The 24,249-nt window shown below is 42.7% G+C and overlaps 1 protein-coding gene across 1 annotated transcript in view; it reads left to right on the plus strand.

Annotated features, from left to right (window-relative positions):
- The window catches only part of TSPAN7 (tetraspanin 7), a 196,964-nt gene extending 173,107 nt beyond the window's left edge, over positions 1 to 23,857 (plus strand). The window contains exons 6-8 of the mRNA XM_084628397.1: positions 6,248 to 6,331; positions 22,420 to 22,492; positions 22,811 to 23,857. Coding sequence (XP_084484523.1) covers positions 6,248 to 6,331; positions 22,420 to 22,488 — 153 coding nt within the window. The 3' untranslated portion in view covers positions 22,489 to 22,492; positions 22,811 to 23,857. The remainder of the gene's footprint in view (positions 1 to 6,247; positions 6,332 to 22,419; positions 22,493 to 22,810) is intronic.
- Positions 23,858 to 24,249: the final 392 nt, after the last annotated feature.

Genomic DNA, 24,249 nt, shown 5'->3' on the forward strand with positions numbered 1-24,249 from the left:
GTCCATACCAAGAAGAAGGATAATACTGGATTAGCTTCCACTAACCTATCCTTCAGTCATAATAGCCTAATGTGAGCCAATCAGTGCTAATGGATTTGGAACAGGGATGATGTCAGTCTATTGTGAAACTTGAAATAATTGCCATCAATGTAATGTTGCTGTGTTGGCTGAGTTTAAATGATTTGCAGAGACATTAATTTACACTCATTAATTAGTGCCAGATTCTGTGTTTTGTAGACAGGGAGGAGGGGAAAGTGCAGTGGGGCTGAGCTGCACCAGGAGGAATTCTGACTGAGACCTGGTCTACACTACATACTTACTTGGGTATAACTACATCGCTCAGGGGTATGAAAACTCCTCACCCCTGAGTGACGTAGTTATACCGACCTAACCTGCCCCCCTATGTAGACCAGCATTCACTCTCACTTCACAGAGGTCCAGTCTTTGTTTTATCTTTAATTTTATTATTTTCAACCAGCCCTTACCCATAGAGTCTCTATTTCTGAAGTAGCTGACTTGATTATTTTGACAGAATTGTCCACAGATAGTTTGAAGGTCTTGTCCACATTTGAGAAATCGGTTTCAGTTGCCATTTAAATCAAAGACTTAAAGAACTCTCTCTGCTTGGGAGCTGTCCCAGATCTTTGAGTTGCTCAAAGAAACTTGAACAAGGTGGGCTATTTCTGAGAGATGGTAGGGGAATAGGAACAAAAGCAAAGCAAAAGGAGTTGTGACTGGTCGAGTACTGTAGCTTACAGGGAAGGAACAGCTTTGATGGTCTCTGAACAGACAGGTCGCAGGCTTCGTGAATTTTTGGTTATTGCCTGTGACCTGACATTTACTAAAAATAACTGTGATAAAATCTTAACCTTATTTATGATACTCGTCTGTGTATTTTTTTTTTTTTTTTTTTTTTTTGCAGGACTGGGGACATACAGGTCCCTTTGTTGTAGAGGTCTCTCTCCCTCTCTCTCATACTCTCACACACACAGATTAAATACATTTGAAATGCAGTCTTTTCCCTCATCTTCAAAAAACAGTAATAGGAACAGGCTTCAAAAAAGGTTAAGTAAAATAAGTTACTAAAAGATCACAAAGAGTACAAATGAATTACCAATGGAGGCCTATTCTAGTGGTCTGACCACGCGGCTGGAGGTCAGAAACTCCTGGACTGTGTTTACCACCTCTGCTACTGATTAGCTAAGTGACTTTGGGAAGTCATTGAGGGCTAGAGTCACAAAAGGACCTAGGCATGTAACTGTCGCTTTAGGTGCCTAGATTCCAGAATCAGACTCTGCTGGAATTCACAAAGCCCCCATCCAGCTGTTTGAAATCTGCGTGTAGGTGCCTAAACTCTCTCAATGCCTGACTTTTTCCAGGAAAAGTTCTTTAGACACTTATTTTACTCCATCCGAACACATCGATGCAGCCTCACTGTAGGTGTCCGGACGTTTAAGTCACAGAGCGATTCGTGAAAAGAAGATATGTCTTCCTCCACCTGATTGGCCTGTGGGGCCCTATCTGTTAAGTGTGCTCAGAGCTCGCTTGCTGGATTGGGCCCTGTATGCTGACATGCACAGAACAGCAGGGGAAGGGAGAGGACAGCCTCCCTCACAACTGTTAGCCCAGGGGTTTAGAGTACCTACCTGAGGTGGGGAAGACCCCTGGTTCAATTGCTACCTCCACCTCAGAGGGGAAGAAGGCATTTGAACAGGGATCTGCCATTTGTCAGGTGAGTGCCCTCGCCATTGGGATATAAGAAAAGGAGTACTTGAGGCTCTCTAGATGTTGGTCCCCCTCAGTCTCCCCGTCTCCTGTTCCATTGTGAATAAATCATTAAAAAATTCATTGGAGCAGGGTGACAGGACCCTGGGTCTCCCACCTCCCAGGTGAGTGCTCTGCCAGGCTACAGCATCATCCTCATGTGTGTGCTTTCTTGTGCTCTCTCTCTCTCTCTCTCTCTCTCTCTGACCCAAATGACTTCTTCAGGATTTATTCACAGTGGAACAGCTGAGGGAGCCCCACCTTAGAATACCCTGTAGCCCAGTGGCCAGGATACTCACCTGACAGGTGGCAGATCCCTGCTCCCCCTGAGATAAAGGGGGGACTTGAACCAAGGGTTTCCCACATCTCAGGTGACTACCCTTACCACTGGGCTAAAAGTTATGAGAGAGGTCTCCACCCCCACCCCACAGCGTCTTGTATATTTAAAAAAAAGAAAAAAAAGGCATGGGCACCTGATGCCAAGAAAGGCAGCTGTAAATCCGAAACAGAGGGAGGCGCCTCCCTGCAATCTGATTTAAGCACTAAACTTCCTAAGAAGGGCGGGGCTTGGGACACCTCTCTTCCATTGGCTAATTTAGGCTGCTCCCCACCTAGCACGCTGGCTTTTGTAATACCATTCTGAAGCACGTATCTCTCCCCATTCATTTTATAGGGAACCTGCATGCCTAACCCAGGCTTTGGAATCCCAGTGTTTTTTTCCTAGGCACCTAAAAGTTAGGTATGGTGATGCTGAATGAATTTAGCCCTAAATCTCTGTGTCTGGTTCCTCATCTATTAAATGAGGCTAACTCTGAGATGTCATTAGGATTCGCTAACCAAAGTGCATTACAAACAAATGCTGAGCATTATTTTTCTCTAAAATAAAGGAACAAGAATAGGGATGCAAATGAAGTGATAGTTGCTAAATAGGATTCCCCTGTGGCGCTCTCTCTCCCCCCCCCACATACACACACGCACAATAGCTGCATGATTATGATATACCGAATTTTTCAGGTTTGTTTGGTAATGTCTGCACCGCTCTTGAGGGTGCACCAGTTCTGAGTGTGAACAACAAGGACTGAGCACTTAAATCATAATCATACAATAAATTGCCAGAAACAGTAAAGTATGCTGTCCTGGAAAACCATTCTACAAACAAGGAGAATGAGTAAAGATATCTTACTAGCATGAATTTTTTAACAAGTAAGACTTAAAGTCTCTCTCAAATTACCATAACTGTTAGCTGTTACATCTTGTGCTGGCTATTGAACAGAATAGATTTGTGAACCTTTGGGAAAGCCTGGAAAAATATGAAGCCACATTTGGCAGAATGAAAGAATTGTTTGAAATATCTAGCCTCGTTTCATAATATTTAGGACATACAACCATAGTTGCTTGATATGTTAAACGAGTAACCTTGAAATGATGTATAGTATAATGCTGCAAGATGTAATTAGGGATTAATATGTATGTTGAAACATCTCATAACTGATTTATGGCTGCCCTGCTCTTGAGTTACTCTTAACTTTATCTACCACTTCATTACTCTGAGGATTTAAAAAAAAATGTATTTCATATTACAAAAGAGGTTCAAGAAATCATGTAATCTAGGTCATGAATGGCCTACATTTAACAAAGGGCATTTTCTTCTTCTTCTGACCACTAGTGTGCAGTATAAGGCCCTGATATCCTCTAAGAACATGCTTAAGAGTTTGCAGGGTTGGAGCCTGTTTATTCACTTGCATCTGTATGATGAATAGACTCATCACACCGCATAGGCACTGACTTTTTATTTTTTCCTGGTGGGTGCTCCGCCCCACCTCCTCCCCCGAGGTCCACCCACCCAGGTCCTTTCTGCTCTTAAGGCCCCTCCCGAGCACCTCCTGCCAGCTCCTCTGATCCTCGGCCAGCCCCAGGGGCCCCACTGCCCAACAGCTGATCAGCAGCCAGACCCCGGGCTGGAGCCACTGTGGCCGGTGGGTGCTAAGCACCCCCTATTTTTTTTTCCTGTGGGTGCTTGAGCCGCGGAGCACCCACAGAGTCTGTGCCTATGTCACACTGGCAGTGCTGGAGTCAAGACTGAGAAAGGGGAGCCAAGTAGAATTTCACTCTTGTCTCAGCTTCCTATAGAACTGACACAGATCTAACATCTACCCTAAAATACCGCTTCGAGTGGCCTCAGTTTGAGAGTAAGTTCTTGCTGGGTTTGGGGAGAAAAGATGGATTGTTTTGTGTGTGGCTTGGTGGGGTTTGTATCAGGGGGAAAAGACGGACTCTTTGTTCCTGTGGTTTTCAGTTAGTGACTTGGATTCCTTTAAATACCTGAAACTGGAAAAGCTAATTGCAAGCACATTTTGGAAAAAAATAATTTAAGAAAATATATGTATTGAGAAAGAGAGACGGATCTCAAAAGCATGTCCAGGAGAAGGACATCCTATGCATGCAAATTCTCTGCCTCCTACCCTAACTTCTAAAGGCCACGTATTGAGGTGGGGGGAGAGTGGCTCTGATGGGATCGAGGTCTGGACTGTAGACCAGAAATGTGTATTTGAAGGGGGAGAGGGCTTGTTTGTTCTTTTCCTCTCAAAAAAAAACAAAAAACAAAAAACTCAAGGAAACAGTCGAACCGCCCCCCGCCCCCCCAAAAAACCCCAAACCTTCAGTACTGTCATATATTAAAAGTAATAAACCATTCCAGACCATGCCTGGTACCTTTAGAGGGACACTGCCAGGCAGGACACCTCCCTACACATCCAAGCCATGCTTATTTTAAACAGCAGCATGTTCCGAAATAGGCTAGTGTTACAGGTGCTAAAGCGCCCCCTCCTGGCCAGGCACTAGAACTGCAATGAGCAGAATCAAGGCCTCGTTTGCTCTGGATCCCATGGGTGTTTCAAGCTTCTGGAGCCTCATCAGGTTGCAGCACCAGTTTCTCCCTTGGCCTGTCTGGCACATTTCCTAGCCCTAACTCAGTCTGTCATCCCTTTCCCAGATATGGGGCTCTTCGGCCCACATGCCCTTGACCCCCAGCACCAGCGCTGACCCCCAGGATGCCCCAGTTACTTAAACACACCCTTCTCCCAGAACTCCCCTCAAAGGTGTGAAGCTTCTGGTTACTGTGTAACTCTCAGGGGCATGTAACGGTTGTGGAGTAGTTAGCACAGAGAGGCACTCTCTGCACAGAGTCTAACACATGTATGCTTTTACTTAATCATATAAAAGCAGAGGAGAGAACAGCTCGTATCAAACAATAAGCATCTTAAACTGCAATGTCCCTCACTAGTTCACCCTTCTCTTGTGAGTCCTTGGGGGGCCATCTAGGTCCAGGCAGGTAGGGAGTCCACTGCTTCAGGAGGTGGTATGTGCTGGGTTGCTTCTCCCTACTGAACTGAAGAAAATGCCCCTTCCCCACCCAGAAGACCAGCCCCTGCCCTTTTGAAACCTTTGGCCCAGGTGACACCCATGCCAGCTTCCCCCTGTGGACACAAATCCCTACCAGGTGATTTCATTGCCAAGGTGACTTCCCCCTACTAAACCAGTTCTGCTGCGTAGGGACCGTCTGTTGTCTAGAAGAGTGAATAGATTTCCAGCAGTTTAGGGTCTTAGAGTAAACTATCCTCTATTGTTCTTTTGCCACCAGCCTTTGGCATCTTAATCAATGTGGAGACAAATAGACCATAGCGAAGGCAAAAGGCTGGGCATTCAGAATGGAGTTTGCAGCTTGACACAGGCACATAAGATACGTCTACAGTGCAATATTGTTAAAAACCTGCAGTGCCAAATGTCAGAACCTGGGTCAATTGACTCAGGCTTGCGGAACTTGGGCTGTGAGGCTAAAAATAGCAATGTAGATGTTCCAGGTCGGGCTTGAGCCCAGGCTCAGAGACCCCCCCCACCCCCCTTGCAGCTTTTTGGAGCCTAGACTCCAGGTGGAGCCCAAATGTCTACACTGCCATTTTTAGCCCTGCAAACCAAGTCCTGTGAGCCCAAGTCAGCTGGCACGGGCCAACTATGGCCATGCCGTGAGTCTTTGATTGCAGTATAGACGTACTCATAAGGGTTCGTAATCTCTCACACAATTCATAAATTGTACAGATATATTCCCAAATTGTCACAGCAATCATGATTCATTTCTACTGCCTGTAACTTGTCAGGTTCTGCTTTGTTTTCAGATCAACTCTATTGAGGCCGCCTTTTTTTTTTTTTTAGTATCAAAAAGATTTTCCTTAATACAGCAGTGTCTTATTTATTACAGCATCACATTAGATGTCTTTCCCATTTGAGAAAATTTGTTTCTAAAACGTACTGCTTCTGTCTTCACGATTGTTGGGTACACTCATCACTTAACAGGAATAGTTATTAAATAAGTTAAAATGTTGTTGGAAGTCATGATAAAAATACCCAATTTCTGACTGAAGCCAAATGAAATGGGGGAAGGGGCACACACGCTTAAAGGCTGATTATGTTTGTCTTTGTTTTACAGGGCTGTTATGATCTGGTAACCAGTTTTATGGAGACAAATATGGGAATCATAGCTGGAGTGGCTTTTGGAATTGCATTCTCACAGGTATACAATTATACTACATGAACTAGGTGGGTTTTTTCTCTCTTTTCTTCTTCCCCTGACTTCAGGGAAGGATTATAATAAGGGACAGAGCTTAGAATGCTTATTAGTCCTTTGGTCATCTGTTCATTGATTTTCTTTTTTCAACTTAAATGCAGTTTCTCCTTGGGAATATGCAGTTATGATTCAACTAATGACTAGCTCAAGGAAAATCACTTGTCCCTCTGTTGGGTCAAACAGAGGTTAACCCAATAAAGCATTGTTTTAAATGGAGCATAAAAAACTCAAAAGCTAAATAGCTGATCCTTATGTTGGATAGGCTTTTCACTCTTCAGGCTTTCTTTTTTAAAGATCTTGTTATAAAATTCAAAGATCTTTAAAATAAGAACATAGTTTTTGAATGAGCCAGGCTAAATTCGTTTGGTTTGGTTTGGTTTTTATGTGGTGACCCAAACTATTTGCTTATTTCAGCTTCACTGTAAAAAGAAAAAAGTTCAGGGTGGAAGAGAAGTAACTGTCAAACGTGTTAGTCTCTAAGGTGCCACAAGTACTCCTTTTCTTTTTGTTAAAACTCTGTTCATTCTGCTAACTTGTCTAAAAAAAACAAAAACAAAACCTTTTGATTTTTGTGAGGAGAGACCCCTTAAATCAACGTAGGAGTTCAGTTTCCCTAGCTACAAAACAACAGCACAGCTGTAAGGAGAAAGATGCCAAAACCACAGTCTAAAAGCCACACTTTTCATGATACATTTTGGCATGCGGAGGATTCAGGGAACACTAGGAAGCTGGCTACGGCTCCCTGACTTTCAAACTGCCCTGGCCCTGACATTGGTTAAAGAAGCCTAGTGACAGTTCTAACTTATTGTTGTGAGCTGGGTGAAATTTTGGGTTGAGTTAAAACCCCAGTGAGATTGATAGGTATGAATTTACCCTTCAATTAACATTACTGTAAGCATAAGCTCCAATGTAAAACAAAAGGTACGTGTGAACCTGCCCAGGAGTTTTTGACTGAATATTGTTTTGGGTAGGGTATTTGCATGTCGAGATCACACAGAAAGAGAGGACAAAAGTACAGAGAGGGAGGGAGGGGGAGGCAAGAAAGCCAAGCAGTGTCCTCTAAGTACAGTGTGACCCTGGAAAAAGCTAGAGAGCTTTTGAGTCTGATGTTGACGAGAGGGTTGGGGGCTGTAAGCTAAGGGGTTGGCTACACTTGCGAGTTACAGCGCATTAAAGTAGCCCCGGGTGCCCTCGCTCACTACCCATCCACACTGGCAAGGCACATAGAGGGCTCTGACTCTGCGGCTAGAGCACTCTGGTACTCCACCTCGGCAAGTGGAATAACATTTGATGTGCCTCGGCTGCAACGCCCGGGCGTCAGTATGAACGAGGTGTTGCATTACTTCGCTCTGATCGGCCTCCAGAAACATCCCATAATCCCCTTAAGTCAAGTGGCCGCTCTTGTCATTGTTTTGGAATCGCTGCAGGAATGCAGATATGCCCTTTCAAAGCTCCGTTTCTGACAGCCGGCTGCTTATCTACTCTGAGACAAAGCAAGCCATCAGTGTGGAATGCTGTATGTGAGACAGAGAGAGAGGCAGGGGGAAGGGGAGTCTGCTGCTGTCCGAATTTACAAGACAGCATGCTGACATGCTCTCAGCCCCCCCAAACCCACTCTCTCTCTCCCCCCACATACACACAACACACTCCCTGTCACACTCCACCCCACCCCCAACCCCCATTTGAAAAGCACGTTGCAGTCACTTGCATGCTGGGACAGCTGCCCATAATGCACTGCTCCCAATGCCGCTGCAAGCACTGCAAATGTGGCCATGCCAGTGCGCTTGAAGCTGTCAGTGTGGACAGACTGCAGTGCTTTCCCTACTGCGCTCTACGAAGTCTGGTTTAACTCAAAGTGCTCTACATCTGCAGGTGTAGCCATGCCCTAAGAAACTGCTCATTTTGTTCTCAGTTCCTTCTGCACTCAGAGAAGCAGGATTTTATGCATTCCTTGTAAATAAACAAGATTCCATCAAAGAAAATACCAGACTCCATCAGTTTCTACTTTCAGCTGGAACATCCCCAGAGCCCAAACTCTGACTAGCTATTTGGGTCGAAAAGGAGCAAAGACTAGTTAAAAGAAGCCTAGGGACCGCTCTAAATTATGAAAGCTGCTTATGGTGCTTACACCAGTGAAAACCAGGAATACTACCTGCATCTTCCACAAAATCTTGATCCTTCTTTGTAGTAATCACTTGCCTCGAATCGTGAGAATCCCCTCAAAATGTGCAGAAATAGGAGAAAGAAAACCACATTTAGAAGCCCAGTGCCAAACCATTTCCAAAACAGGACAGTGAGGTGCATGCACATTCATGGGATTAAACTACTTCCATCTGAGCGAGTATTTGCCTTCTCTCTTCTAGACCAGGAGCAGGTTGACTGTAAACACTACACTTGAAAGTTATCATTACACCTGGCATTTGCTTTGGTCATTTAATGTGAAAAATCCAGCATCAGGCTTTTTAGAAGTGTAAACCTTTTTGATGGCATGAGGCACCACATTTTAAAATATTTGTGCACTGCTTTGAAAATGGGAAGTGCCATATGAGTTTATTCTGCTTCACCTTAAAACACATGAATTCAGTCAATGTGCTGCAGGTGAAGACCGTGCTCTCATCTGCTAAAAGACCAGCAACACTCTCCTCTTTTGACTGTAGTTTACTACAGTGTAGCCCCTTTCTCTTTTCTTTGCTTGACTTGCACATCCTGTCATTCTGTGGCAAATTGTAACAGGGAGTATGACTGTCCGTTATAGAGGTTCAACAGTGTGAACAGACTTTGTTAAAACTGGGGGAGTGAAGTTAGGAGTGACTTATGCATGGCTACATGTTTTGGTTCAAGAAAAAGAATTCTCTGTACTGTGCCATGGTTGTAAGCTTCAGTATTTTTGAGCATTATTTAGTTTAGAATATTGTCGTATTGGGCAATGTTTCTATGATTTTATTTTAGTCAAATCCCTATTAACAAGTTTCATTGCTTTGCTGAATCGAGCCTATCTCTAAATTCTTTAGTATAATTGCTTCCAAGTATTGAGGAAAGCTTTTAGCAGATCCATTATCCACAGAAACCCAGGCTCAGGTAGCCTGAATTGGGTTAGTTGGATTAAGACTTCTGACTGACTACTCTCTCTTGGATGTTACTGTCTGTTCTTTGTCACCAGAAGACCATGATGTCTTTGCTAAAGAACCACACTAACATTTTCTTGTCTGAGTCTTGATTGTGAGGAAACCTCATGCTTTGGTTCTGCATTCTGTGCTGATGGTCAGTTGTACCTGAACCATCTCAAAGCATTGACTCATCCTTCAAACAGACATACAGCAAACCCTCAGATATTAGAACTTTAAGAAGCCAGAAGATGTGATAACACTAACTTGTTACTACTGTATTTCACTTCTTGACAACCAGTAGTAGTCAACTTGTTCTTGTTCCTAACCTTGATGGCACCATTATAAAGTGCTCTCTGTACTCTATCTGAATCTGGTTTTAGGTAGTCAGAATTGTGTTCAGTGCTGATATCTTTAAAAAATCCATCCAAAAGAGTTTGAGGACTCGGGAGGTAACATGTTGGATTATTCAGCCCTACAGGATTGAGGCAAATTGCAGGATATTTTATAGATAAGGATCTGGACCAAGTATAAATCACCAAATTTGCTTTAGCCTAGTCACATCTTTAATGAATCTGTAGTGCGTGCTGTATTTTTACATGTAGCATTTTAACTTGGCTGGAAGTTGTTTGCAGCTAGGAGGACAATATAGAAAGAAGCCAAACTGGGATTGTTTGTCAGAATTTTGACCTGTCTGGATATTTACTATAGGCAATCCATAATTTATGGGCTAAATTCTGTCTTTGATGGAATCGGACAGGGCAGCAAAGAAGAACAGAGATGCAGACCAATGCATCCTCTGCAATGAGAATCATGCTAGCACTGGCTGGATTTATCATGACAGGCTGCAGGCAACACAATGTGAAATGCACTTTGCTGCTGCTCCAAGCAAGTGTAAAGTGCACCCTGATGTGTTGCTGGCAAGTATTTGTTGCTGATGGCAGTCTCCACTCCAGCCAACTGGGGGGGCTAGACATTCTTCACTTCCAGCATGCCGTCACCCCTACACCATTAAGGAGGTGGGGGCATGACATTCAGGCAGGCATACTTCCCAGCCCACACTTGTGCACTGTAGAGTCTATCTGGCCTGTTTGTGTGTGTGAAGTGACTCCCTACCTCACTTAGCCCCTACGCCTGGTGGAGCAGACAGCTGAATGTAGCCTAATATGTGAAGAATACAATAAAGTTGGTTACCATTTACTTATTAATCTGTCTTGCTTGATCCACATAAGAAGGGAATCCTTGGACTGATTTCAGATAAGAAGGGCTAACAGAAATGTAGCAGGCAGAGATACAGCTTTAGGTGAGGTTTCACTGTTTCTATTTAGAATAGTTTTAATCAAGTAAAAGGCAAGTTGCACTGTTTTGTTCTTCTGCAGTAGAGCATGTTGTGCTGGCCTTTCCCTTGCATAATTTGTTAGGTGTTGACTAGTATAAGGAATGTACCAGTTCTCAGAAATGGAAAAAGTTGATGTAATGGTATGATGTGTCTTATTACTCTGGCATGATTTCTCAATCACAATTAGTGTCTGAAAAGCTGCTTTGGGACTGATGATGTCTGCACAATTGGGAAGCCCAGACTTTGCTTGTTGAGGTTTAAATAATAATTTTTAAAAAAGCAAATTGTTTTTGGAATCGAAGTCTGACGTTGATTTTCAGCTGGAATAACTTGTGTTTAGCAGGTGCTCTTCATGAAAATGATCCCCATACACTGGACAACATAAAATAAAAACTGTCCAAGTCGCCTTTAAGAGGAGTGATTTTTGCCTGTGGAAAACTACAGTGCAGATGTTGGTTTAAAGGACATGGGATAGCCTTTTCAGGTTGGAATTACCATTGAGTTACTCATTAAGTAGGAGGGGATTGTAGTGCAGCTTTAGAGCCATATTGTTCCAGCTTCTCTGCAGGATGCAGAGACAGCGTACAGTCCACGTACTAAAAATCAATCCTTCAGAGTGCACAATACCGATTCATTTAAGGGTCTGTGGTTGGTTTCCCTCTAATCCAGTGCAGCATCCACTTTGTGCGTATATTTTAGCACTTGCAATTTAATTTCTAGCAGAAAGTTGAGTAGTTGCACCTGACTGGGAGCACAATTCAGGTGGAGGCATAACTCTTCAGATCTGTGCCCATAGCTCATGTTTGGGACAGAAGTTGCACCCACCGACAAGAAAGCTGGGCCACAGCCTGGCTGAAAATACATTAAGGAGAATAAGAAATGTTTGAAATGTCAATTTGCTCAGTGCCAATGTGTCAGACTCAAAGCAGAGTTTCTGTTGGATTTGAAAATATTGAAAAAATATTCCTAAATGCTCTAAAAAGTACATTCATAAAAATACCCCTTTTTAAAGGGACAATCTGTAAAAGCTATTACCCTGATTCTGATTTGAGTGTACAGCTTCCTCTGTCTGAGAAGAACAGAATGGCTGAGTAGAAACAGCTGTGAATGGATGCTGGTCAGGAAGAGGAACAGGTTTTTTGGCAGAAACACTCCAGGACATGAAAACTTCATAGACATTCTTAGATGAAGCCAGTGAAATCAGAAGAACTAATGCCACAATGATTGGTAAACTCAGTCCTTTCCAGAAGAGCATGGAGAGCTGTGTGCCCAGAACACTGAGGACTGAGAACACAGCAAGAGAAATCAAGGAGCTAAAAGGTGAAGTGTCATTCCACATGGAGAAAACTGGAGTATCAGCTCCAGCAGCTGAGTCCCTGGCTAGTCAAACGCAGGACTGAATTTGTATTTATGGCCGTAAATAGGGACACATTGTGAGGCTGAAACAGCACAAATGACCTAGAGAGACCCAACCTGCAAGTAGAGGTGAAATCATTGTTCCGTTTCTGTACTTTGTAATAACAGGAAACACTTACAGGCTATAGCATTTTACATCTTCAAATCACTTTATGACCATTAATCCTTACAACACTCCTGTGATCTAGTACATAAGACAAGTCATCGTGTATTCCTTGTAACCAAGACTGTTAGGAAGTTGCTACACTTGGGCTTGAATGGTCAGATTATACATAGATTTGGACATGAGACTAGAAACCACATGGCAGAGATGTGAACACACCACACATTGAATTGCACATGTTCAGATGATTTTTTGACCACTAGAATGATCGTTCTTCATCATGAAGGATTTAAATTTTTCAGTGTTTCCCAACAATTTGCAAACTTTTTCAGATTATCCTTGGCCAGACCAGAGGTTTATCCCGGGCAAATGTTTGGCACTGCCAGGAGAAAATCTGGAGAAAAGGAGATAAAGAATAGGGTAAAATTCAAATTCAGATGGGAGCCTGGGACTTGCACATTTATGTGTTGTTTGAACATTCTTATTCAAAATGCTGAATACCATAGAACTGGGAGTATAAAGAGAAGTAATAAATAAGTAAGTAAGAAGTAGTTAAGAGCTACAGCATATTACTATGGAGAAGATGGGAAACAGTGGGAGCTAAGGCCTGGTCTACACTACAGCTGCCGGTCATAGAATCATAGAATATCAGGGTTGGAAGGGACCCCAGAAGGTCATCTAGTCCAACCCCCTGCTCAAAGCAGGACCAATTCCCAGTTAAATCATCCCAGCCAGGGCTTTGTCAAGCCTGACCTTAAAAACCTCTAAGGAAGGAGATTCTACCACCTCCCTAGGTAACGCATTCCAGTGTTTCACCACCCTCTTAGTGAAAAAGTTTTTCCTAATATCCAATCTAAACCTCCCCCACTGCAACTTGAGACCATTACTCCTCGTTCTGTCATCTGCTACCATCGAGAACAGTCTAGAGCCATCCTCTTTGGAACCCCCTTTCAGGTAGTTGAAAGCAGCTATCAAATCCCCCCTCATTCTTCTCTTCTGCAGGCTAAACAAGCCCAGCTCCCTCAGCCTCTCCTCATAAGTCATGTGTTCCAGTCCCCTAATCATTTTTGTTGCCCTTCGCTGGACTCTCTCCAATTTATCCACATCCTTCTTGAAGTGTGGGGCCCAAAACTGGACACAGTACTCCAGATGAGGCCTCACCAACGTCGAATAGAGGGGAACGATCACATCCCTCGATCTGCTCGCTATGCCCCTACTTATACATCCCAAAATGCCATTGGCCTTCTTGGCAACAAGGGCACACTGCTGACTCATATCCAGCTTCTCATCCACTGTCACCCCTAGGTCCTTTTCCGCAGAACTGCTGCCTAGCCATTCGGTCCCTAGTCTGTAGCTGTGCATTGGGTTCTTCCGTCCTAAGTGCAGGACCCTGCACTTATCCTTATTGAACCTCATCAGATTTCTTTTGGCCCAATCCTCCAATTTGTCTAGGTCCTTCTGTATCCTATCCCTCCACTCCAGTGTATCTACCACTCCTCCCAATCTAAGCGACACAATTTGAGTTATGTTAGTAGCGTAACTCAAGTCAACCTAGCTTAGATCTACTTTACTGTGGGGACCACGCTGTTATGTCAATGGGAGACGCTCTCCCGCCGACATTGCTTCCGCCTCTCGTTGAAGTGGAGTACAGAAATCGATAGGATAGAGCACTCTCACATCAATTGCGTGTGTCTTAGAATCATAGAATCATAGAATATCAGGGTTGGAAGGAACTTCAGGAGGTCATCTAGTCCAACCCCCTGCCCAAAGCAGGACCAATCCCCAATTTTTGCCCCCAATCCCTAAATGGCCCCCTCAAGGATTGAACTCACAACCCTGGGTTTAGCAGGCCAATGCTCAAACCACTGAGCTATCCCACCCCCCAGGTCTTCACTAGGCCTGCTAAATCAATGCCGCTACATCGATGGCAGCAGTGCAGATTTAGCTCCGTAGTGAAGACCAACCCTAAGGTGGATAAATGTGACTGTTTCTTGTGGAGGAAAGGGTTTGTGTGGAGATGCAGTGAGAAGGGGAAGAGTTTTTTTGTGGTGGTTGTTGGTTTTTTGTTTGCTGTTTGAGTTAGTTTATTATTTGTTGTACTGTGGGTAAAGAGTGTGTAAGTAGACTGTAAAGATGTGGAGGTTTATAAAGATTTTTTGACTAGCTGGTTTATGATAACCAAATTGCTCCCAAATGGCACAACCATGATTGACCAAGTAAGTGACAATTAAATCTTTCTAGCATCCCATACCAGCACATATGTTCTTTGTACTGTTTACTCAAAATCCTTAATTCTTTTTTTCTAGTCTCTCTCTGTTTTTTCCTGCCCTCTCCTCATTAACACTTGTTAATATAACACTTGTTATCATGGAAAAGGTGGAGACATTTGTATGGACAAATCTTAGTAATATCCAGAGACACTGTACAAAGTCCATTTATATAATGGCTTGCCCCTTTTATGCTATGCTCTGTGAAATACATGAGTTTATGTGATGGTAACATTACCCCTTAAAGGTATGAAACAGCATTTAGGCAGTGCCAAAGAGAAATCAATAGCCTGAAGGTCAGAAGGTGCACACACTTGTAATCTGAATTTCAGTGGAAAGCCAACCTGTTGCTTTATGGAGGATGGATTTGAGTAAATTTGTCTCTTTAAATGTTCATCTCGTATAAACACATTACCATATCCTGGGAAGTATTGTAAAGCTGAACGTTGTCATTACTGGAAGTCCATATGCCATCTCTGAAACACAACAAACTTCATCGATGACCTGGAGATGTCTACTACGTTTAATGGCATATTATTTGTCAGCGTTCTGCTTTAAAATGACATCTCCTCCTCCTGCCCTCCCTTTCGTCCCAGAAATCTAATGCAGGAAGAAGGTTGTGGTGGGGGATGATTACAATAGTGATCTGTGGCCCAAATTCAGTATCAGACAGGTTTTTAAATAGAGATTATATACTACCTACTCTCCCCGTTCAGCTAGAACTCTCATTATTATGGCTTGGGGGTTCCTGGCCAATCAGCAGCATTCTGGAGCAGGTACCAATATACCACCATCGCCTACAGGAAAAATGGTCTGTTGGTGACTTTGTGACATCTGTGTATTTCCACTGCCATTCAATAAAACAAAGAAGATCTGAAGAATAGCTCTGTGGAGCTCAAAAGCTTGTCTTTTCCACCAACAGAAGTTGGTTCGATAAAAGATATTACACCTCACCAATCTTCCCTCATTCAATAAAGGGGCTCTCCTGTTTTTGATGATATGCACAAGTCTGGTATAAAATCTACTATCGTCAGCTCTTTGAGGCAGAAACTGTGTACCACCCTGCATGTACAGTGCTACACACAATGGAGGCCTGTTCTTCATTGATCCCGAGGCAATAGCAAATGACAATAGCAAATATCGAACCTACTCAGCAACTTGACATGGGGTTTGTGACTCTGGAAGACCAGGTGCCAGCACTCATGCCAAGGTCCCCATGTCTCAGCTGAACACTGACAATCACATAGTTGCAATCAGTCTGGCTCACCTAAATGTTTAGTATTGTTAAAATTGGCATTAAGATGATATAAGAATGTGTTTTGTGTTTACACTTTACTGAATGCTTGTGAGTTGCTGCATGCATTAAATTCACTTATAGCACCTGTATCCCATATTGTAAGGTAATATTTAAGTATTTGTATTGTGCGCCTTTGTGACTGTGCAAATCACCAGGCAGCAGAGAGAGATCAACTAGTGTACAGTGTTGGTCTCCAACAGAATGTGTTACATCCTAGCCAACAACAATGTGTTACATCCTAGCCATCCTAGTCAATGTGGCCCATTGACACCACATGGACTATTGTGGAACATTAAAGCGAACAAAGGAATTTGTTCTGGTCTTCCCCACCATGAAGGAGTCATGCAAGTGAATTCCTCCCACCAGTTAAGTTCACAGCTCAGAGCACACAGAAGGGAAGGGGGGGGGGGAAACCCTTGCAAGGAGGGTTGGGCTGCTGCTTGGACTCTGGGGGCAAGGTTTTCTAAGCATAAGCCAGGGATTTCCAGCTGCTTTGCTTGGAGTATCCCTAAAGGACATGTAGATCTTGCTTATTATAGAACCTTCTATTACCTTTTGAAACCTAAGATCGTAACTCATTTGTGTATGTATGTTTACCTGCTTTAACTTTGTAAATAAGTCTTGTTTCCTTTTTAATAAATCTCTATATAGCTTATAATAGGATTGGCTACAAGCATTGTGTTTGTTGTGAGATCTGAGGTGCAATTGACTGGTCCTTTGGGTTTGGGAGTAACCTGAATATTGCTGTGATTCTTGGTCTAAAGGACCATCTATCTCAAAGGTAGGCTCACTTGGGTGGTGAGATAGATCAGCGTATTCAAGGGGACTGTCTGTGACTCCATGTTAAGGCTATTCTGGTGCCTGAGGACTTTACACCTAATAATTAATTGGTGAAAACTAAGTATAGGACATCCCTGCTTCTTAACAGTCTGCCCTGAGGTTGGTACTCTCACTATTGAGCCACTGCAGGACAGCCTTTGTGATAGATGGTCCCTTATGCCAAGAATCACAGTAATATTCAGGTTACTCCCAGTCCCAAAGGACCAGTCACTTACCCCAGATCAGTTGCATCCTAGATCTCACACCAAAGACAATGCTTGTAACCAATCCTATAACAAACTATCTAAAGATTTATTAACTAGGAAAAGGAAAAGTTATTCACAAGGTTAACGCAGATACACACATCCACATCCACACACACCCCAATGAGTTACCGTCTTAAGTTTCAAAAGTAAGATAGACTTCTATAATAAGCTGTCCCTTAGCGCTAACCCAAGCTAAACCCTGGTGATCTCCTGCTTATGCCTAGAAAACTTTGCCCTTGAGTCCAAGCAGCATAGCGATGCAGTTTCGTCTTGTTAAGGGTTTTTATCCCATTCCAATTCTCTGAGCTGCCAGTTCAGCTGATGGGAGGAACAACTCTGCATTGGGGGAGGAGAGTCAACAAAGTCTTTTGTCCTCTGATGATCCACAATAGTGCGTCTAGTGGTGATGGGCCTTATCTGTTGGGAAGAAGGTAACACCTCCTGTTGCAGACTAGTATTTCACACTGGTTAATGCTTATATCATCTGCATCATCTCACTGGTTAATACTCCTCCCCTGTCTGGTGATTTACAGTTACAGAGCAAACCCTTAAATATTACCTGATAACATGGGATGCAGATGATATACATGAGATTAATGCATCCAGCCACTTACAAGCATTTCATAAAGTCTAAACACATTCTTATAATTCTAACAACTATTTTAGCAACACAGGTGAGGGAGGCTGATCCCAGCTATACGTTTGTCAGCGTTCATTTGAGACGTAAGCCCATTGGCCTAAGCTGGCAGCTGGTGTGCCAGAGTCACACTGACGATTGCAGGATCTCACAGTGGTAGTCTAAGACCTTGTAAAAGCATTTGATGAATATGTGCAATTTAACCATTTCTCAAAGAGCAACTCTTGCTTACTCTGGATACAGCTAACTCTGGGGGGGGGGAATGACATCCATCTCATGGTACCAGGAAAATATAGCAAAATTGGATGTGCATGCAAAATTAGCCATTAAAAGATCAGTGAGCAGCTGATTAGGGTCTGGGGAGGAATTAGTTTAGTGAAAATAAATAGGTCTGAACACACGATCAGAGTTACTTATTGTTATTACAATGAAAAAGATAATAAAGCACAGAAGGAACTAGTGTGTCAACTGAGGAAAAAGAAATAAACCCAGAAATACCACAGGCATTAAAAAGTAATGGGAGGGACAGCCATGACCCAGAGCCCACTGGGAACATCTTGTTCTCTTCTTTATGTCAACGTTTCTATAACCCTGTGGGAAACACATGTACAACTCCCAAAAAGTGAGACTGAGTTAAAACAAAAATCACAGCAGGAAATAGTAATGGCCACCTTCAGCAGCCCTTGGAGTGGTAAAGCTGCAGCACGTGATGGACTCCCAATAGGATTTTACAAACTGCTGTGTTGATAATATCACCCCTATAGTGACTGGAGTATTGAGCTACAATGCACAGCCAGATAACGCCAACCTCGCTATTTGCCCAAAGGAAGGAAGGCTCCTGACTGAGTGGTCAAGCTACAGCCTAAACTCCCTCTTTTAACACGGGCCTAAAAATACTAGTTAATAGTTATGGCGTCAGTAAGGTGAGTTGTTGATGTAGGGTGGGATTTCCAAAGCTGAGTAGGGGATTTGGATGGCCAAGTCCCATTAATTTTCAAAATCCCACCCAAAAAGACCAAGTACTGGAGGTTGTATCAGGACCATGTTGGGTGTGTTATCCATGACCTGCATTCAGTCTAGTTTATACCTGAGCTAAGATTGATACGGTCACTTAATGCTAAAAATGCATTATACTAGTTGGAGTTCATGGGAGTTAAGGCCATTTTATAAAACGAATCCCGACAATGTGAGACACTCCTCGAGCAGCACTGCTGATTGCTGGGTCTTGCCCAAACGTCTTTCTGCTTAATAAGAGAGCACATGTTTGTGACACAACCTGTCCTAATCAGCATTTCCTTAGAGCCCTGATAGGATATGATTCCGATATCTCCAGCATTTAAATAGGAAAAGGTGGTGATGGTGGGAATTTCATCTAGCCATGCGTACAGATTGATGTGCTTCTGTTTTTCGCCGACCCAAATGTGCTTATGCCAATAGTATGAAATGTTGTGACAACTAGAACAGTATGACTGGACTGAAAGCTGATATTGCTACGTTTTACATTCCAAATTAGCAGACATCACTATGAAGTAAGGGATGCGTTGCTGAGTTGTCCTTTTTACAGTGACGTCCCAAGATTTTCAACATTTAGGGAGGGGTAGTGCTCTTAAGCATATGTGTATACATTCATTCTCCGGGGTTATAAATACTCACTGTGGGAAGTAACACAGGTTTGGGGTAGTGTAGGGACTAAACAATCAGCTTGGTGGGACAGATTAATGTTGTTGCAATGATCACTATACAGGGAGCATTAATTATGTAGTAAACTAATTAAGAATCCTGAGTGTAAGTTTTTAAACAGAATAATGAGCTAGTTTGGAAGGGTAACCAGCCAGGGGATAGCTGGGTGCACTCCATGTGGTTCAAGGAAGAAGGGAAGGCTTTCATTGCTAATAAGTTTTGTTCACATTCTGAAATCCATTACACTGATATCCTTCACATGCAGTAGGTGGAAATGTGCACAGGGAACTTCATGGAGCCCCTAACTTACAGGATACCCCAACAGGCACAAATGAATGAGATTGATCAGTTTTGAGACACTACTCTTTGGCAAAAGTGTGTCTGTAATTATTGGAAACAAAGTAAAAAGGTTGATGTTTCGGCAGAGGCAGTTATGTCTCTTTGCCTCTGTAGGTGGTTATGAACTGTAACAATCTTTATATGCTCAGAGTTGATTGACCACCACCACAGCTGTGAAAAGTGTGGTTATTAATGTGATTGGTGTATGCAGGAAAATACTCCTATTCAAGGGATCCATTTCCAATAATCTCCTACTAATTTGTTACTTACTGTTGCGTTGAGTAAAGTCTGAGTGGCTGAAGAACTACATGGCAGTGAGAAGCACCTAGATCTTCAGCTCTTCATTTCCAAATGTCTTAACATTTATTTTTGAAATTTGTGACGGGGCAAGGCCAGATGACTATAGAAAAGTAGCGGGAGATAGATATATTATCTCCAGGCTAAACAAATCCCTGGTACCAGGATAAGTGAAATGGCAGCTGCTCCAGGTCAATTAAGACACCTGGGGCCAATTAAGAACTTTCCAGAAGGCAGGGAGAAGGCTAGGTTGATTGGGACACCTGAAGCCAATCAGGGGCTGGCTGAAACTAGTTAAAAGCCTCCCAGTTAGTCAGGTGGGTGTGGATGTCAGGAGCTGTGGGAGGAAGTTGCGCTGTTGGAGAGACTGAGTAGTACACACCATATCAGGCACAAGGAAGGAGGCCCTGAGGTAAGGGTGAAGTGGAGCTTGAGGAATGAGGGCTGCTGTGGGGGAAGTAGCCCAGGGAATTGTACATGTCATGTTTCTAAAAGGTCAGCTACCATAGCTGATACCAGTAGAGTCCCTGGGCTTGAGCCCGGAGTAGAGGATCAGCCTGGGCTTCCCCCCCCCCCCCCACCTTTGCCCCCTGATTAATCACTGAGACTGGGAGACAACAGAGACTGTGCAAGGAAGGATAACTTCTCCTCACCTCCCTCACTGGCTTATGATGAAAATGGCTCAGTAGACTATGACCCTTGTCTCTAGAGAGAGAAGGGTTACGTGGAGGGTTACAGTGAGCCTCTGAGGCTAGCAAAATCTGCCAGGAAACGCGGGACCCACGGAGGCAAGGACAGAGTATAGTCACAAATTGTATAACTTTTGTAAAGAAAGGGAAATGTCGGTTTGGGCCATTAGATGGACCACACTTCAACGCACATTTAACTCTGACTCTTATTTAATAAAGATGCATGTTTAAGAATGTGTGTTTAATTAAAATGTGTCGGCTGTACGTACTCGCTGTGGGATCTAGAAGTCAAGTTACTTGCTGTCCCGGTTACTCAGAATCATCAGTAATAAAGATACTGCCATCCAAATTCTGCCTTTCATTATCCCTATGCCAATCCCCCATATCTTTCAGTGGTGTTGCTCATTAGCAGTAACAAGCACAGGGATCTGTTCTGGGTCCAGTGTTATTTATCATCTTTATTAATGGCCTGGACGTAGGTATAGGGAGCATAACTGATCAAGTCTGCAGATGACAAAGCTGTGGGGGGGAGGGGGTTGCAAACACTTTAGGGGATAGAACTTAAATTCAAAAGGATCTTGAGAAATTGAAGAACTGGGCTATAGACGACAAAATGAAAATCGACAAAGACAAAGGTAAGGTGCTGTACCCAAGGAAGAAGAACCAAATGCACGAGTACAGAATGGGGGATAACTGGCTTGTCAGCAGCACTGCTGAGAAGGATCTGGGAGTTGTGGTGGTTGACAACTTCAACATACATCAGCAATGTGATGCTGTTGCAAAAAAGCATATCATGCAAGTCACGGGAGCGGATAGTACTGCTCTACTCGGTGCTAGTTAGGCCTCAGCTGGAATTTTGTGTCCAGTACTCCAGTCACCAATGTATAGAAAGGATGTAGAGAAACTGGAAAGGATCCAGAAGCAAGTGACAAAGATGATCCAAGAGTTGGAACTCAAGCCATATGAGCAAAGGCTGAAGAAACTGGGTATGTTTCATTTGGAAAAGAGGAGATTAAGGGGAGGGGGATATGATTGCTTCATATACTTGAAAGGCTGCCATAAAATAGATGGAGAAAAGTTGTTCTCTCTTGCCACAGTGGGCAGGACAAGAGACAATGAGTTCAAACTACAGTATAGCAGATTTAGATTAAATCTCAGGAATAGCTTCCTAACTGTAAGAACAGTAAGACAATGGAACAGACTGCTTTTGAAGCTTGTGGAATCTCTGTCACTAGTGGTTTTCAAAAGGATGCTGATAGCCATCTGTCTTGGATGATTAGACACAACAAATCCTGCATCTTGGCAGGAGGTTAGACAAGATGACCCTTGCGGTCCTTTCTAACCTATGGTTCTATGATTCTATAACCAAGTGAGACCCTGACATTAGAATTCAGTCAATAACTTGATGCATATGCCAGAATAAGATTCAGCTCACTCTCCCTCAGCTTTGCTGGCCGGGGAGTGAAAATAGGAGTAAAAGGTAGTGAAAACATACTTTGTTGCCAAAGTAAGCAGATAGGACTCTGATTACAAACAGGAGGAAGATCTGATGAACATGGAGGTGCCATTTTTACACCACTTTTCAGATTAGAGCTGCACTTAAAATGTGGTAGTAATTCTGGAGGCTCATAATAGCTTAGGAATGTAAACATTTGCTTTCCTATAACGTAACAGCACATTTCAGTTTTCTAAAGAAGTTACCAAAGATTCCATTTGGCAAAGTCACTATGTATCACAATGACTCTTAACTCCTTGTCTGTTTTTTTTCTTCCCTTGAATAGTTGATTGGAATGCTGCTGGCATGCTGTCTGTCCCGATTTATCACTGCCAATCAGTATGAGATGGTGTAACAAGGTGAGCCTTGATCTCTTTGTATACAGTGTGCTGTCCACAAGGTATTTCAGTAGCCATGCGCTACTGTACATTTGTTCATTATAGTAGATTTTGGGTATTTTATGTTTTTATCAAGAACGGGGCCTATAGTTGTGGGTTCTGCCTTCCTCCGCCCCAGTATTTTGCCAGGTGGAAAGAGGGGAATTGCAGCATCACTTGAACATATAATGTATGAATATTTTGTTACCTCTAAATATATTTTTAAAAAAAGAGAAAGTTCTGTTGAGAAGTTTGTTAGCAGCTAAAACAATTCATCTCTTTTTCTCTCTCCTTCCCTAGTCTTTCAGAGGTGTGAAATACAGAGCCTGTCTCAAAATCAGGAACTGCAGACATCTAGGAAGACTTTAAAGAATGTTAGAGCACACACTCTCGCTCGCTCACACACACGCGCGTACACACACACACCCCATCTTCTAAACTCCGTACCAGGTGAAGTACCATTCCGTCAAGTACTATTGCACCACCAAGAGTAGCTTGAACCATTCAGCATCCAGTACTGTACACTCCATCTTAAAGGCTCTGCATATGATGGCACTATATGTATGTTCTTGGTCATACAGTAGTTGCATTGTAAGTGAACAATGGTAATCCATTAACAGCATCGATCAGGCTGTGCATGTAGTGACTGGAGGGCAAAATTAGCCTTTCACCATGGTTAATAAGTGTTGCACACATTCATTTAAACCAGTATATTCAATATATATTCTTTTGCTTTACTAAATCTTAGTTTCTTGTTTTGTTTACTGCTTTACTAAGGTTTCCATCTTCTCACCACAAATGCCCCCTTCCCCCAAAACACAAGAAATCAGTAACATAACATAAAGATACTTGAAAAATAATGTTATAATGTTGTGCTTGAAGGGAACTATTATTTCTGATGTTCTAGTACATCTTTGATTCTTATTCAATGTTGTATGCCTAGTGCGTATGCCAGTAGACTTTGTCTAGTGCAGTTTGCCTCTGAACCTGTGTAATACTGTTATTAAGCTGTGTTGTTGCTTACTGTGAAGGCAGTAATTTTGCTTCTTTTATTTTTTTATTAGATAACTATGAACTAATCAAATTGTGCTGTAATGCGGCCTTCATCCTTTTTTTTATTCTTTCTTTTTTTTCCCATTGACGTTGCAGCCACCAAATATATTATCAGATCTATCAAAACAAAACATAAACAAGCATACAGAATATTTTGGGGGGGGGGGGAGCAAAAGTGTAAAACCTTTTTAAAAAAATGGGATTTTTTTAATAATGCCTCTGTCTAGCATGCCAACAAGAATGCGTCGATATTGTATTTGTGAAATATGTATTAATAAATGGAACTATTACAGATTTCTGTCTGCTTCACTTTTGTTCTTCAGTCCTAACACGACTCTCAGGGAGAAGTGTAAGTGAAACACAAAGTGCATCATTATTTAGAATTATGTTTATTTTAATTTGTGATTTGCTTATGAGGCAAAAATGATATTGCCTTGGAAGAGAGGTAGTTGCTGGAATTGTTTCAAACTCTTGGTGAAACAAATTGTGGAATAAGTGGAAGGTTTTTCTATGGTCTGAATACATACCCTCTGCTTTACAATTACTCCTTTTGTGGCTGGTAACAAAATCTACAGTGATCAATTATCCCGGTCCTTTGTATTGCACGGTATTATGATGTTAAGTATTCCCTTACATTTGTTTTTGCATAGCACGGACTCTGCGGCATTTGTGGAAAGACATGCACT

Source organism: Lepidochelys olivacea, assembly GCF_965140295.1.
Source record: "Lepidochelys olivacea isolate rLepOli2 genome assembly, chromosome: 1".
Taxonomy (NCBI): domain Eukaryota; kingdom Metazoa; phylum Chordata; order Testudines; family Cheloniidae; genus Lepidochelys; species Lepidochelys olivacea.